This window comes from Ascaphus truei, chromosome 5 (genome assembly GCF_040206685.1).
Source record: "Ascaphus truei isolate aAscTru1 chromosome 5, aAscTru1.hap1, whole genome shotgun sequence".
In the NCBI taxonomy this organism is placed as follows: domain Eukaryota; kingdom Metazoa; phylum Chordata; class Amphibia; order Anura; family Ascaphidae; genus Ascaphus; species Ascaphus truei.
The window spans coordinates 123,233,609-123,248,208 of NC_134487.1; the positions used below are offsets into that span (position 1 = coordinate 123,233,609).

Here is a 14,600-nt window from a genome sequence, read left to right on the forward strand (position 1 = left end):
AATTGCAGGAGGGGGGTTATCAATTGAATTAACAAGGATATTTGATTTTCAAAGGTTGGTGGAAGAGATCAAACAGAAATATGGCGGGTTAGAGCTTCAGAATGAAGATGTCTACATGGCGACCAAATTTGAGGATTTCATACAGATGGTTGTGAGGAAATTAAGGGGGGAGGATAAAGAAGAACTAGTCATACATTATGTAAGTTGATAGGAGTTGGTTTTGTGCATGTATTGCTTCAAACTTTTTAACATAACACCGCACTTCAGCCGCATGTCATACTTCGAATTTTCTGTGTGTGTGTGTGTGTGTGTGTGTGTGTATACAGGTAAGAGATTGGTGTCCAATGATTTAAAGCAGAAATGCAGGTCCATTAGGTGTATAGTGAGAAATTAGGGCTGAGATGTAAGGAGGGGCAGAAGAGTGTAAAGCCTTAAAAGTGAGGAGGAGAATTTTGTAAGTGATAAGGAGTTTAATAGGAAGCCAGGAGAGGGATTTCAGCAGGAGAGACGGTGAGACAGATTTAGGAGAGAGTAAAGTGAATCTAGCAGCAGCGTTTAGGATAGATTGTAGGGGGGAGACATGTGAGAGGCAGGAAGGCCGGACAGCAGGAGGTTATAATAGCGAGACGGAAGAGAAGGAGGGCTTACGTTAGAGTTTTAGCAGTATATGGACCGAGGAAAGGGCCTATCTTTGCAGTGCAACAGTTATAAAACCAGAGTCCTTCCTACCCACTGTCCTGTAACTTTATTGGTTCACTGATAGAACAGGCTGGAATAAGGGTAAAGAATATACAGGCGGCCCCACTCACACTGCGGGTTCGGTTGAAGGCCCCCGCTGAAAAGCGGAAAACCCCAAAAAGCAGAACAGCATTTTTTTGTGCAGAGCGCACAGATGCTATGTTCACCGGCAATTTCCCATCCCTCCTTCACCATCCCAGAATGCAGCATTCTGCGCATGTGCGGAATCAGCGGTACCATCTGCGCATGCACGGAAACATGACTGCAGTCAGACAACAGTATTGGCGGATTGCAGAGAAGCGGGGCCCTACTGTACTTGATTGACAAACACTTCCCCTTCATAGGTCCCTAAAAAAATCAACTGAAACCACCTTTAAAACATCCCATTTGATTTTGGGGAGCAATCAAATATCTATATATACCTTTTTGTTCTTGGGTACCACAGCATCATTCTTATCCCAGTTAGATTGACCATTAAAATACTAGCAATCTTTTATTGACATTTTGTAGACCTACGTAGAGATATTTCTACCTCGGGGAAAACAGTCTATGTTGTTAAGTATTTATGAAGCTTGACACCCAATGTGAACAATCCTGACAAGTAACACACTACTTCATGGAAGTAATGCTTTCTTTATTGGCAGGCTACTCGAAATGTTAACAATATGACTGTGAAGATGCCTCATCAGTGTTTCATTAATGGACAATTTTTGAATGCCGATGATGGGAAAACCTATGACACGATTAACCCAACAGATGGATCAGTGAGTACAAATGGCAGGTTTCTTCTTTTATATATACTTTTGCACTCTAAATGTAATATTCATAATTGGATTTCTTAAGCTGCCTTTCTGTGTTAATAAATCTAGATGTTGTAAGATGTATTATACAATGAGTAACATGCAGATATTGTTGCCAGCAAGTTGGCTCTGTGCTGAACAATACCAAGCAGGATTTTGTCATGATTTGATTTTCTTTAGAAAAGACTGTTTAACTTCTCGGTTCCCGTTCTGCTCGTCTGTTCCACATTCACTTTGACTCAACAGATTCTCAATTAGGCCATCAAAGCAAACACTGGTCACTTATAAAGGAGCACATGCAGTTTCTCTAGAGACATCTGCAAACGTCTGCTGATACTGTAGCAACCAGTTCCGTGGTCATATGGTCAGAGTTATATTGATAAATCCAAAGTGGCCATGTACGACTTGCCAAAAATGAGTCTACAAGGCCCAGTATGTTTGCATCATTGGTCCCTAAATGTGTTATCTTGTAATAAGGTAGCTTGTTCATTGTACGGGTTTCTTTATTTGCTCTCATTAAGCACTATGAACTCTGTTCTGTTCCAGGTAATATGCAAAGTGGCTTACTGCTCTGTAGCTGATGTAGACAAGGCTGTCGCAGCAGCAAAAGATGCTTTTGAAAATGGAGAGTGGGGGAAAATGAATGCACGGGACAGAGGGAGATTATTATACAAGTACGTGTCTGCACTGTAGAGCATTGTTTACATACATTGTCATTTTTTTTTAATTTCAAGGTTAGTGGCACCCTGTCTTAAATTATTATATTCTGAAAATAATCCATATTTTACAAGCATTTAAGTAAAATAAAAAAGGCAGTGTTGCCTATGACCTTAAAGCGCTCGTGTTTTGTACTTTTGTTTTTACAGTGTACTGTATCACTCAGTTGAAGTAGTTGTACTGTGCCTTGTCCTTTTAAGCAATATTCAAAAAAGCTATTTTGGATGAATTTACAAAATAACTGTTGTATCCATTCGATAAGTGGGGAAACTCTTCCCACCCCCCTCACCTCCTTTATTTTTTTTTTTTTTTTTACAAAGCTGTTTTACCTTTAAACAAATAAAAAATGTGAAGGTAAAGTCTTAGAAAGAAAAACTAAAGTATCAGTGCCCAGTACCACCCAGAACCATGACAGTACCACCCAGCACCATGACAGTACCACCCAGTACCACCCAGCACCATGACAGTACCACCCAGTACCACCCAGCACCATGACAGTACCACCCAGCACCATGACAGTACCACCCAGCACCATGACAGTACCACCCAGCACCATGACAGTATCACCCAGCACCATGACAGTACCACCCAGCACCATGACAGTACCACCCAGTACCATGACAGTACCACCCAGCACCATGACAGTACCACCCAACACCATGACAGTACCACCCAGCACCATGACAGTACCACCCAGCACCATGACAGTACCACCCAGCACCATGACAGTACCACCCAGCACCATGACAGTACCACCCAGTACCACCCAGCACCATGACAGTACCACCCAGCACCATGACAGTACCACCCAGCACCATGACAGCACCACCCAGCTCCATGACAGTACCACCCAGCACCATGACAGTACCACCCAGCACCATGATAGTACCACCCAGCTCCATGACAGTACCACCCAGCTCCATGACAGTACCACCCAGCACCATGACAGTACCACCCAGCACCATGACAGTACCACCCAGCTCCATGACAGTACCACCCAGCTCCATGACAGTACCACCCAGCTCCATGACAGTACCACCCAGCACCATGACAGTACCACCCAGCACCATGACAGTACCACCCAGCACCATGACAGTACCACCCAGCACCATGACAGTACCACCCAGCTCCATGACAGTACCACCCAGCACCATGACAGTATGACTGCTGAGAGCATCTGATGTGTCTCGGACAAGTGTCATGTGCTTCATTCATTATTTATTTAATCTGCCGTTTCATGAAAACAAAACAGATTTATATTCTGCATTTTAGGTTAAAATCCCAATGCCATTAATGTCCAGTTCAGTGTTAGGATTGTTTAAGTTATAGAGTTTTCATCTGGCATTTACTGAGGCTCACCGGGGCTGGCATGCTAATGGCATGTAATCCGTATCCAGGATTCATGTAGAACTTTAAGCATTTACACATTGTTATGGTTCCCAGTGTCCCTGTTGTAGACAAAGACCAAGTCTGTATACATGCAAATAAGATGTATTTACTTTTTGAAGGCCGTATTGTTCATGTAATATAAGATGACAATGCGCCTACTGTTATATGTATTGAAACCAAATCATGTGCACTTTCTATATTTACCTTGGAAGGTGAAGTGTTTATGATGGGTTTTGTTCTTATGTAAGACTCGCAGACATTATGGAAGAACATCAGGAGGAGTTGGCAACCATTGAGGCAATTGATTCAGGAGCAGTGTACACACTGGCACTGAAGACTCACGTTGGAATGTCTGTGCAAACCTTTCGATACTTTGCTGGATGGTGCGACAAAATTCAGGCAAGCTACCATTTATTAATTATTTGGTGTTCTAATAATAATATTATAGCTATTCTCATCATTTGTTCATTATAATCATGTCTCTTGCCCCAAATTACAACCACATAAAAAAAAAAAAACAGTTTCTGAAAAATAAGTCTTCTCTCTTTTTTATGAATCTCTCATCTACAGGAACGATCTCTCCTTCTCTTGACATGTTTCTCCTTATTCTTTACAGTTATGTGACTCTACAGTTTTATTGGGTTTTTGCCCTGCATCCATTGCAGACAGTTATGGTTAGAAGAGTATTACCCTTTTGTATCCTTGGAGCACAGTTGCGAAGACATTGCTACATATTGACCCACTAAGAAAAATTCCATATGAATCCAAAAAGTACATGACTTGTAGCATTATCCCTGAAAAAAACATACAATTGTTTACGTATGCACGCAATTTTTTTTAAGTCTCTTTTTGACAACGGCCTCTATGTTCATTATACAACCAGCAATGATCAGAGAACAATTAGTGGAAGTTTGTTCCACCTTCCCACAATACTTTACATATGTCAATAAATCCATATATATTTTATAAAACGCACTGTTATTCATTTTTAGGGTTGCACTATTCCAATAAATCAGGCACGTCCCAACCGCAATTTAACCTTTACTAAAAAGGAACCTCTCGGGTAAGTCTGTCACCATACTGCTAAATAAGAGTTGATTGACCCTACCTTGGAAAATACATTGGCACATAACGTGTGTGTATTCTATTCCAGTGTCTGTGCCATTGTTATTCCATGGAACTACCCGCTCATGATGCTGGCTTGGAAGAGCGCAGCGTGTTTGGCTGCAGGGAACACTTTGGTTCTGAAGCCAGCACAGGTACGTTAAATGTAGGAGACTGGATCAAACAAGTTGATAATACACTAATACATGTTCGGACAGCATCAGTTATTGAACTGGGCCTATTTATTTGCTATTGATATTCTTCAGATGACTTTTCTGCAGCCTGGTTTGAGTGAGACTTGCAAGGTGTGTGTGTGTGTGTGTGTGTGTGTGTGTGTGTGTGTGTGTGTGTGTGTGTGTGTGTGTGTGTGTGTGTGTGTGTGTGTGTGTGTGTGTGTGTGTGTGTGTGTGTGTGTGTGTGTGTGTGTGTGTGTGTGTAAACTCTATGGGGCTGCAAGTACTTTTATTTTGTTATCAGAATTATCCAATTTGTGTGTGAATTTATAAACATTTACAGCAATGGCCCCTTTGCCTTGAATATGCTTAGAGTATGTGCTCTCATCGAATGGGGAAAAGATCATCCCCCCGTTTTCCACTGTTGTTTTAGAAAAAGAAAAAAATAGAAACAATGTTTGTGTCCATATTCAGGTCACTCCACTGACCGCCTTAAAGTTTGCAGAGCTGGCTGCAAAAGCAGGTTTGCCCAAAGGCGTTATCAACATCCTGCCCGGATCAGGTAATGTGTAGTCCTGGTTACTGTACTAGTGCTGCCATGTGATACACACGTCTTTATAAAAGGGAGGAGGAGGAGTAATACAGGAATTCTGTACAAGACCACGTTTCAGTCCCCGATAATCTGGGGAGAGTCTCAAACCCCCAGCACTAAAATTAGATTGTGATCTCTATGGGTTACCAGTTGTCCAGTGCTGTGCATAATGTCAACATTAAGCTAAGATTTTTTTAAAGTATAGTCAATGTTCAAACATGTATATGTTGTGAACAGCGTTGTACAACTAAAAGTGAAAGCTAAAACATTTGTGTGTGAATATATGTAATATTTTTTTTTCACTAAAATTTTTTTGCTAAAGGAAAGTTATAGGTGAAAAATCAAAAGCTGGGATGTTTTGGTTCCCCCTCGGGACCTTTGTCACTTTAATAAAATTCCTGAGTGGGACCAAAACGTTAGTATTACTAAATAACTAAAGACCTGGAAGTGCCTGTACAGGCAGTCCTCGTTTTACAACGAATGGCTTATCCAACGCTGTGCTATGCATACCTATGTTCATTTTTACAACGCCAAAACGGCTTATCCAACGCTCTTACGACGCTTTGCAACGTTGTTTATGTGTATGTGTGTGTGTGTATATATATATATATATATATATATATATATATATATATATATATATATATATAATCAAAAAATAAATAGGTGATACCGTTCTGTGGCTAACGAAATGCTTTTATTTGTGCGAGCTTTCGAGATACACTGATCTCTTCTTCCGGCGATGTTACACTGATCTCTTCTTCCGGCGATGTTATAATTGTAACATCGCCGGAAGAAGAGATCAGTGTGTCTCGAAAGCTCGCACAAATAAAAGCATTTCGTTAGCCACAGAACGGTATCATCTATTTATTTTTTTGATTATTGAAGCTCGGCTAACACGGTACTGATACCTCTACATATATATATATACACACACATAAACAACGTTGCAAAGCGTCGTAAGAGCGTGTATATATATATATATATATAATATTATACTATATAATATTATATTATACTATATTATGTAATATATATATATATATTTTTATAATACAGTATATACACTATATAATTTGTATGTGCTGCATATCTTATTGCCTGCATAAAATATTTGGTGTATTTTAGTGTTAAAAATGCCTTCAGGAACGGAACCTTTCATATAAACAGTGTTCCTATGGGGAGACGTGTTTCGCTTTACAACGTTTCGCTATTTAACGCCATTTTGAGTAACGCATTGTGTCGGATAACCGAGGACTGCCTGTATTGTATCCAGCTTATTACAGTTGCACGGTGGCAGGTTTGACTGTTAGCTGGAGTGCTGCCAACCTGTATAAGTCATATATGCTGGATAAACGTCTTTTTATTTTACTAATAGAATTTAGGCTTTGCGTACATGCAGGTACTGTATGGACAGATCATTTGTGCAACTCCCTGCTTCTCTTATTGGATCCATAGGTGGTCTGGTTGGACAGCGCTTGTCTGAACACCCAGATATCCGCAAGCTTGGCTTCACTGGCTCCACACCTATTGGCAAACAGATCATGAAAAGGTACAGCTGCGTACAAGTATTCATCCAATACACCGTTTCAAAAATGTATTTTAACTATGCAAATATTAGTTGTATTAGAAACATAGAATTTGAGAGCAGATCAGAACCACCATTGTCTGCCCATTTCCCCCTGTTGTAAAATAAAACTTAGACCCTAATTGACCCTTGGCTTTCATTTGTATTTAGGATAGCCTTGTCTCTTCCAAGCATGTTTGAATTACCTTACTGTATTGGCCCATGCCACATCTGTTGGGAGACCATTCCACAAATCCCCCCCCCCCCCTTTCTGTAAGGAAGCACTTCCTCAATGTCCCCTTAGCCTGTGACCCTCCATCTTTAGAGCAAGACCTATTTTGTTCTAGCACTTCTCTTTCTCTAAAATATGCTTCCCTCCTGTACTTTGTTGAAACCCTTTATGTATTTGAAAAGTTCAATTATTTCTCCTCTCTCCCTTTTATCTTCTAAACTGTACATATTATGGGGCAGTAGTCTTTCCTGATAAGTCTTCTGCTGTAGATCATGCCTCATCCTAGTAACCCTAGTAGCACAATCTCCAATTTATTTGTGTCCTTTCTGAGACGGTCTCCAGAATTGAACACTGTACGCTAAGTGAATTCTCACACATGCTCTTTAAAGTGACATCACCACTTCTCTCTCTCTGCTGCTAATACCTTTCCCTATACAACCTAACATCTTGCTGGCTTTCCACATAGCTTTGTTTCATTCCTTGTCTACTTTTACGTCTGTAGAAATACTGACACCCAGGTCCCTTTTTGCTATAGTAGTTGACATTATAGTGCCATTAATCCTGTATAGGGATTTTTTATTTTTTTACCCAAGTGCATTATTTTGCATTAAATTGTATTTGTCACACTCTTGACCATTTTTCCAATCTATCTAAATCATTAATCATTTTGTTGACCCACCCTGGAGTGTCAACCGTTGACACAGATGACACGCAGACTGTTGTATCTTCTGCAAAAAGGCATATTTACTCTCCAGACCAGGGGTCCCAGCCTTTTTGTGCCTAAAGCCACACTTCAGCGTTCAGGAGGCAACCAATGCACGCATGCACACACAATAGACTTACAATACACTTACTTTGGGGGGTGCCTCCAGTGCTGTCTTGGTCCTGCTTGCGGAGTCAGAAGGTGGGCCCGACTTCTGGCACGCAGCAACTGTCCACACTACGGTCGCAGGCACAAGCACAAAAGGCTTGGAGACACCGCTTTGGGGAAGCCAGCTCCAGACCATTTGTAATGTCACTCATAAAGATATTAAAGAGAAACTAGCGTATTGAATATAGTCTGTGGTGCTCTCGTAACTTGCTAGACTTTCTGGTAAAGTGACTGAACAAAACATTTCTAGGTATCTACCGGGAACAAAGCACATTAATTATACTGTATATACTATTTTCAGTCTAATAATCAATTGTGTTTTAAAAAAAATGTTTTTACTGGCAAACTAAACGTGTGTGTGTGTGTGTGTGTGTGTGTGTGTGTGTGTGTGTGTGTGTGTGTGTGTGTGTGTGTGTATATTACACATTCTACACAAATGACTACTAACTGGAATTTCAAGAAGCCCTTGCATGTATTGTTGTTTTGTTCTTTAAGTTGTGCTGTCAGCAATCTGAAAAAAGTTTCCTTGGAGCTTGGTGGGAAATCTCCCCTTATCATCTTTAGTGACTGTGATCTTGACAAAGCTATTCGAATGGTGAGAAAATAAAATGCATTATAGATCTTGTCTCCTTTATTATTATTATTATTATTATTATTATTAGCCAAGCATGTACAGTAATATGTATTTCATATAACTGATTATTTAATCATTTTCCCTATGCACCTGAGACATACGTAATAATCTTTACACATAGTGGAGATGCACTACATATTGTGATGAATTTTAAGGCAGCGTTCCATCATCTGTGGATTAGTAAAGCTGTCTCACATTTTGATCTGGTCTGTAACTGTTTCATACGCCCATAATATATATTTTCTTTAACTGTGCATGCAATGTCTTGTATATAATGTATACCTTGTTCATTTATGTAACTGTATTTGTAAACATGTATTATTTGTCTTAACTCTGTGCCCAGGACATACTTGAAAACGAGAGGTAACTCTCAATGTATTACTTCCTGGTAAAATATTTTATAAATAAATAATGAATAGTACAGATTCTGCCAGGCTGCGGCATATTGATGTATCTTGCAGGCACATAAATATATTCAGTGATGTTTTTGGAGGGAAAGGGTGCCAAAATCATAAGAACATTTTAATTTATATCTAAAGTACAATAAATCTGCTTTAAATTTTAAAAAAACTGCCCCATCAATGATTTTGGACTTTATTAAGTTTTTTGTTGCTCTTAAAAAAAAGTGCTAGAATGAAAATAATAAAACAATGTGACAGAACTCAGTCCTCGAGTTCACCCGCAGAAATAGCCCTGAATATTTTCAGATTTAATTCCTAAAAAAAACCCTTTCCCATTAGATAGAAGATGTAGCGATGTATGCCTTTTTCTGTCCATTTCTGCTATATCTCTTTGCTATCGTGCAGGGTATGGGAGCAGTATTTTTCAACAAAGGAGAGAACTGTATTGCAGCTGGGCGGCTGTTTGTTGAAGAATCCATTCACGATGAATTTGTGAGACGAGTGGTAAGTCTTCCGAAGAACATTACCAAAGTGTGTGTGTGTGTGTGTGTGTGTGTGTGTGTGTGTGTGTGTGTGTGTGTGTGTGTGTGTGTGTGTGTGTGTGTGTGTGTGTGTGTGTGTGTGTGTGTGTGTGTGTGTGTGTGTGTGTGTGTGTGTGTGTGTGTGTGCACAGTAACAATGTGTTGGCATTATGGACATCTCGGACTTGGCCAATAGTATGAAGGGCCACTGTACAATTTGGACAGTTTGCATTTATATGGGGTGATGTAGAACAACATGGGTATACAATACAGGTAGTCCTCGCTATCCAACGTTTCACTTTACAATGAATGGCATATCCAGCGCTTTACACTGCAACCCTATGGGATGCTTTTCGACGCCGGAATGCGTTATCCAACGCTCACCGCCACTGATTAACACTTCACTATCCAACGCTACTTCCAGGACGGATTCCGTTGGATAACCAAGGACTGCTTGTACTCTATAGTTTTCAACTTTTTTAAGATACTGGATATGTATCATTGGAAAAAGACAGTGCTTGCACTCAAATAACTTTGAGGATAAATATTGGAGTGACTGCAGCTCACAGCCTGTTCTATTTGAAAATCAATGAATAGCACAGTATATTTCAGATGTCGGCAGTCGTTTCACCATTGTTGGCAACATATAGTTGTTTTTTTTAAAATAATAATTGACAGTTCTTTCTTGGTCAAGACCCCTACAATTATAATACAAAGAACATCAGAGCTCTACCAGGATTAAACAATAATACCCTGCATATTTTGTCATGAGAAAAATTAAAAGAAGTGTTTAATCATACAGATCTGTTACTTTTCGTCTCTGGGAAGAATTGACAGACGTTTTTAAAAGTGGCCAAATGCATAGCATTTTACAAGAGTATATCTCTGAGATGGTGTAGAATAAAACAATTAACTAATTAATACTACTGGGGGGCAACTGCACTTTTATATCATTCATTAGATATGAGAGTTGTACAATCTTAAACAAAGTGAGTGTTGTTCCCAATTCAGGAATAATCTCCAATTCATTTCTTTATGTCTCTTCCAAAAGCAAAATGGGTTGCATGAAATTTCAAACCACAGGTTGTGTCTCACACTATAGAAAGCTGTTGCAGCCACCTATCAATACCACAACAACTCATTCATTATATATCAATTTGGACGTAAACCTTTAAGTGCCCACATCATAAACAAGCCATATGTTATTTCTTTAGGTGGAAGAAATCAAAAAGATGAAGATTGGGGACCCTCTGGACAGGTCTACAGACCACGGACCTCAGAACCACAAAGCACACATGGAGAAACTGCTGGAATACTGTGAAACGGGAGTGAAAGAAGGAGCTACGCTGGTGTATGGGGGGAGACAAGTGCCTAGGCCAGGTACAAAAAGATGTGTCATCAAAGAATCAGACGCAAAACTAGCTAACACTGAACCCAATTTGTTTCACGTACATACACGTTTGGTGGAAAAGAGCCGGACAAAAACAGTATATTATTCCACGTTAAACACCAACAAATATTATATGACGCAACACTCCCTCAGTTTCAGAGGCTTCAAAGTAGAATTCTGCAATGTATATAAAATCTGCCTTATTATTCTCCTTGCTTCACATTGGGAAATTATTCTTGCATTCACATTGCACAATTTTTGTGTTTTGGTGTGCCACACTAATGGGGGGCTGGGAGGGTATATGCAATATAATGAAATATATATTTGCTATATTGTTTCTTAGTTGGATATTTCAGTGTTAAGTAACAGTACTCGGGTACTATTTTCTAAGCTACGTTACAGAATACAGTAAATATGTACTGAATCATTGGAGGTTTAACTACCTATATTTTAGTATTTGTTACACAACAGTAATGAAGAATGTGAAATTATGGTATACAGTACATGGAATATTTATACATGCTTTCAGTCTGTGATGGTGATAAATAAAATAACAATATTGTTTAAATGGTAGTTTACAAAGTACATGAACGGTTTCTGATGGTGAAAGTTGTTAGTAACTAAGCATTAATGATTTCACCAGTGTGTATAATTAACCCTCTCAGGCTTCTTCATGGAACCCACCGTATTCACAAACGTTGAAGACCATATGTATCTTGCAGAGGAAGAGTCCTTTGGACCCATAATGGTTATTTCCAAGTTTAAAGACGGGTATGTTCTTTATTTAAAAGGTAGACTGGTCGATAGTTTTGTAAGTGTTGATCTTATAGAAGTACAGTATGTTGTGAATAAGCAAAGTTTTAATAGCTTCAAACATTGTTTTTTATTCATTTTGACGCCCGTTTAACATTGGTAAATGTTTGTGTGTGGCAGAAGTATGAAGTTGAATAGGAGACATACTGGCTACTAAACCTTAGTATCTATTTTCCAAGTATTCAGGCCTTCTGTCTCCTATAAATAGATAGAAAGATCTCTCAAAGTGTACTTTTATAATGTGTAGAGTGATTCTTTGCAGCCAAAAAAATTGTTGTTTTCCCAAAACACCTGTGCATCTTAAAATAATAGTTTTAAACATAAGTTAAAACTTGAGGAGTTAGATTTTCTCTAGATACCCCTTATGTGTAACGCTATGTTCAGCTTGCCTTCCCCAAGCAACATGGCAGTCTCTCCCATTCTTCTCTGTTTGGACCTCCTACAAGTAACGCACAGAATATTTGTGGCCCCTTAAAAGGAAATATTTGAGTCATAGAAAGCAGTGGCCTTGCTCAGTTATGCAGTCTCCTAGTTCCCATTGTTAAAACGATCTATAAAATAAAAGTGTGGTTGCTTGACATTCATTTATCAAACGAATCCTTTTTGTTACAATCTTGTCTACTAATTTTGCTTACACAGTGAAATTGATGAAGTGTTGCAAAGAGCAAACAACACAGAATATGGATTAGCATCAGGAGTGTTTACAAAAGACATAAGCAAGGCTATGTACGTCAGTGACAAACTAGACGCTGGAACTGTTTTTATTAACACCTACAACAAGACTGATGTTGCAGCACCATTCGGAGGCTTCAAACAATCTGGATTTGGCAAAGACTTGGGTAAATATTTCATATTTTGTATACATCTATTAAAAGGTGCAAAGATTAAGTGGGCAGGGAAAAATCTGTCTACAAATGGTCATCACAGTGAAGCCATTGTTTTATCATTCGCTTATTCATTATTCCGAAGATTCAAACTGGGTCTAAGGTTTCAGGAGTTCATGGTGACAGCCGGTAAGAATCACTTGGCCCACCTAATGTACCCATTTTCTGTCTGCTGTAAAACCTCTGACCCTATTTGCTCCTTAGCTTTGTTTCATACTTGGGATAGTCTTATCTACAGTAAGCATTTTTGAATTCCACTTCCATTGGGAGGCTTTTCCACAAACGTCTGGTCCTTTCCCTCAAAACAATCAGTCTTGACTTTTTGTGCTGCTGAAAACTGCAACTAAGCACTAATAACAGCTAAGGCTGTGTCCGCACTAGTGCTGAGCGGGCGGCACTTGCCGCTTTTACTTGGTTATATCTATATATGTAAGTCTCCACTCACGCGGGTGGGCACGCACGCTCGGCTAAACAAAAAAAAACTTTTGAGCGCTCAACTTGCCCGCAATGCCCCCCATGCGCGCGCTTGCGAAATAGCGAGGACACCCGGCGCTCATGCTTGGAGAGCTGGTGACATCACCGCTCACGCATGAGCGCGGTCAGTGCTGAAGCAGAGACCATTTGAGCCACCTGTGCTGGGATAGCCTGAAAACCTGACCTGTTAAGTGGGCTTGAGGACTGAAGTTGAGCACCCCTGCTGTAATGGATAATGGTGGTCCGTTGACTGACCTGTACAATGTCTTCAGGGATGTCTTCGTGCATCTTTTCCTGTAAGGTGCAGTTTCTGCTCCTGCCCTCTGTGTCAGACATTTTCTTGCCTTTTATCACGTGTGTATTGTACTTTTTTTTTTTTACTTTAGGTGAAGAGGCTCTCCGCGAATACCTCAAAACAAAAGCTGTTACAGTGGAATATTAGGCAATCAAGATCCGGGCTGTTAAAAGTAAATAAACCCATAAGACTATCACTCCATTTTCACAATGTTGGGGGAAAAGAACTGCTGACAAAAGGACAAATACAGCTTCAGAAGGGATGTATTATCTGGAATTCATGTGCCTCATAAAATAGAAGTTATTTTTTATCTGATTTTAATCCTTTTTATCATTCTCAATGCCATACATGAAGTCTGCAGCTCTTACAACCATCTGTGACATGCATTCTGCATAGATCCTGAGGAATTCTCCGTCATACCATTTGTACTTTATCCACAGACTGATCCACCCAAAAGGACTTGTCTGAGGAGCATCTTATATCTTACTTCACCTTGGACACTACTTGCTGCTGCTTCTCAGGGGTGCAGGAAATTTAAGGTGCCACAAACGAGCTACAAAATAACTGCAATAAAGTGCACTTAGTTTGTCCTTTTTGTACCGTCTCAGTGAAGAGAGAGCACAAACTACTGTGAATGTTCTACTTTTGCCAACAGGGAGGTGTGTGTAAATGGTGGGAACTGCCTAGGATTTGGGAGGTAGGTACAGGAGAGCTCAAGCAGCAGGATACCTGTATAACAAATTCTCTGTACTTGCTCATCTAGATGGAGTGCCTGAGAGAACATTGCATTTAATTACTATGCCATAGTCTCAAATTGTATTGCTATTTTATTATTAAATCCAGCTGCAAAATAAATACATCTGAACTGGCTGTCTTGTACCTATAATTGGTAGATTTTCAGGACATACGTCCGATAGGAACTTTCTTCGTACACCACATAATTTTTTTGTGGGGGTTTTGAGAATGCTTTAGTGCTGGTAGTTAAGTATTCCTAAACTGCATTGC

At 39.7% G+C, this 14,600-nt stretch overlaps 1 protein-coding gene across 1 annotated transcript in view; it reads left to right on the forward strand.

Moving 5' to 3' along the window:
- The window catches only part of ALDH1L2 (aldehyde dehydrogenase 1 family member L2), a 39,034-nt gene extending 24,569 nt beyond the window's left edge, over positions 1–14,465 (forward strand). Inside the window, exons 10-23 of the mRNA XM_075600572.1 lie at positions 55–199; positions 1,383–1,502; positions 2,085–2,212; positions 3,893–4,043; positions 4,637–4,707; positions 4,798–4,903; positions 5,396–5,483; positions 6,972–7,065; positions 8,679–8,778; positions 9,624–9,722; positions 10,954–11,119; positions 11,795–11,900; positions 12,582–12,781; positions 13,687–14,465. Of these exons, the coding sequence (XP_075456687.1) occupies positions 55–199; positions 1,383–1,502; positions 2,085–2,212; positions 3,893–4,043; positions 4,637–4,707; positions 4,798–4,903; positions 5,396–5,483; positions 6,972–7,065; positions 8,679–8,778; positions 9,624–9,722; positions 10,954–11,119; positions 11,795–11,900; positions 12,582–12,781; positions 13,687–13,742 (1,630 nt within the window). The 3' untranslated portion in view covers positions 13,743–14,465. The remainder of the gene's footprint in view (positions 1–54; positions 200–1,382; positions 1,503–2,084; positions 2,213–3,892; positions 4,044–4,636; positions 4,708–4,797; positions 4,904–5,395; positions 5,484–6,971; positions 7,066–8,678; positions 8,779–9,623; positions 9,723–10,953; positions 11,120–11,794; positions 11,901–12,581; positions 12,782–13,686) is intronic.
- The last annotated feature ends 135 nt before the right edge of the window (positions 14,466–14,600 follow it).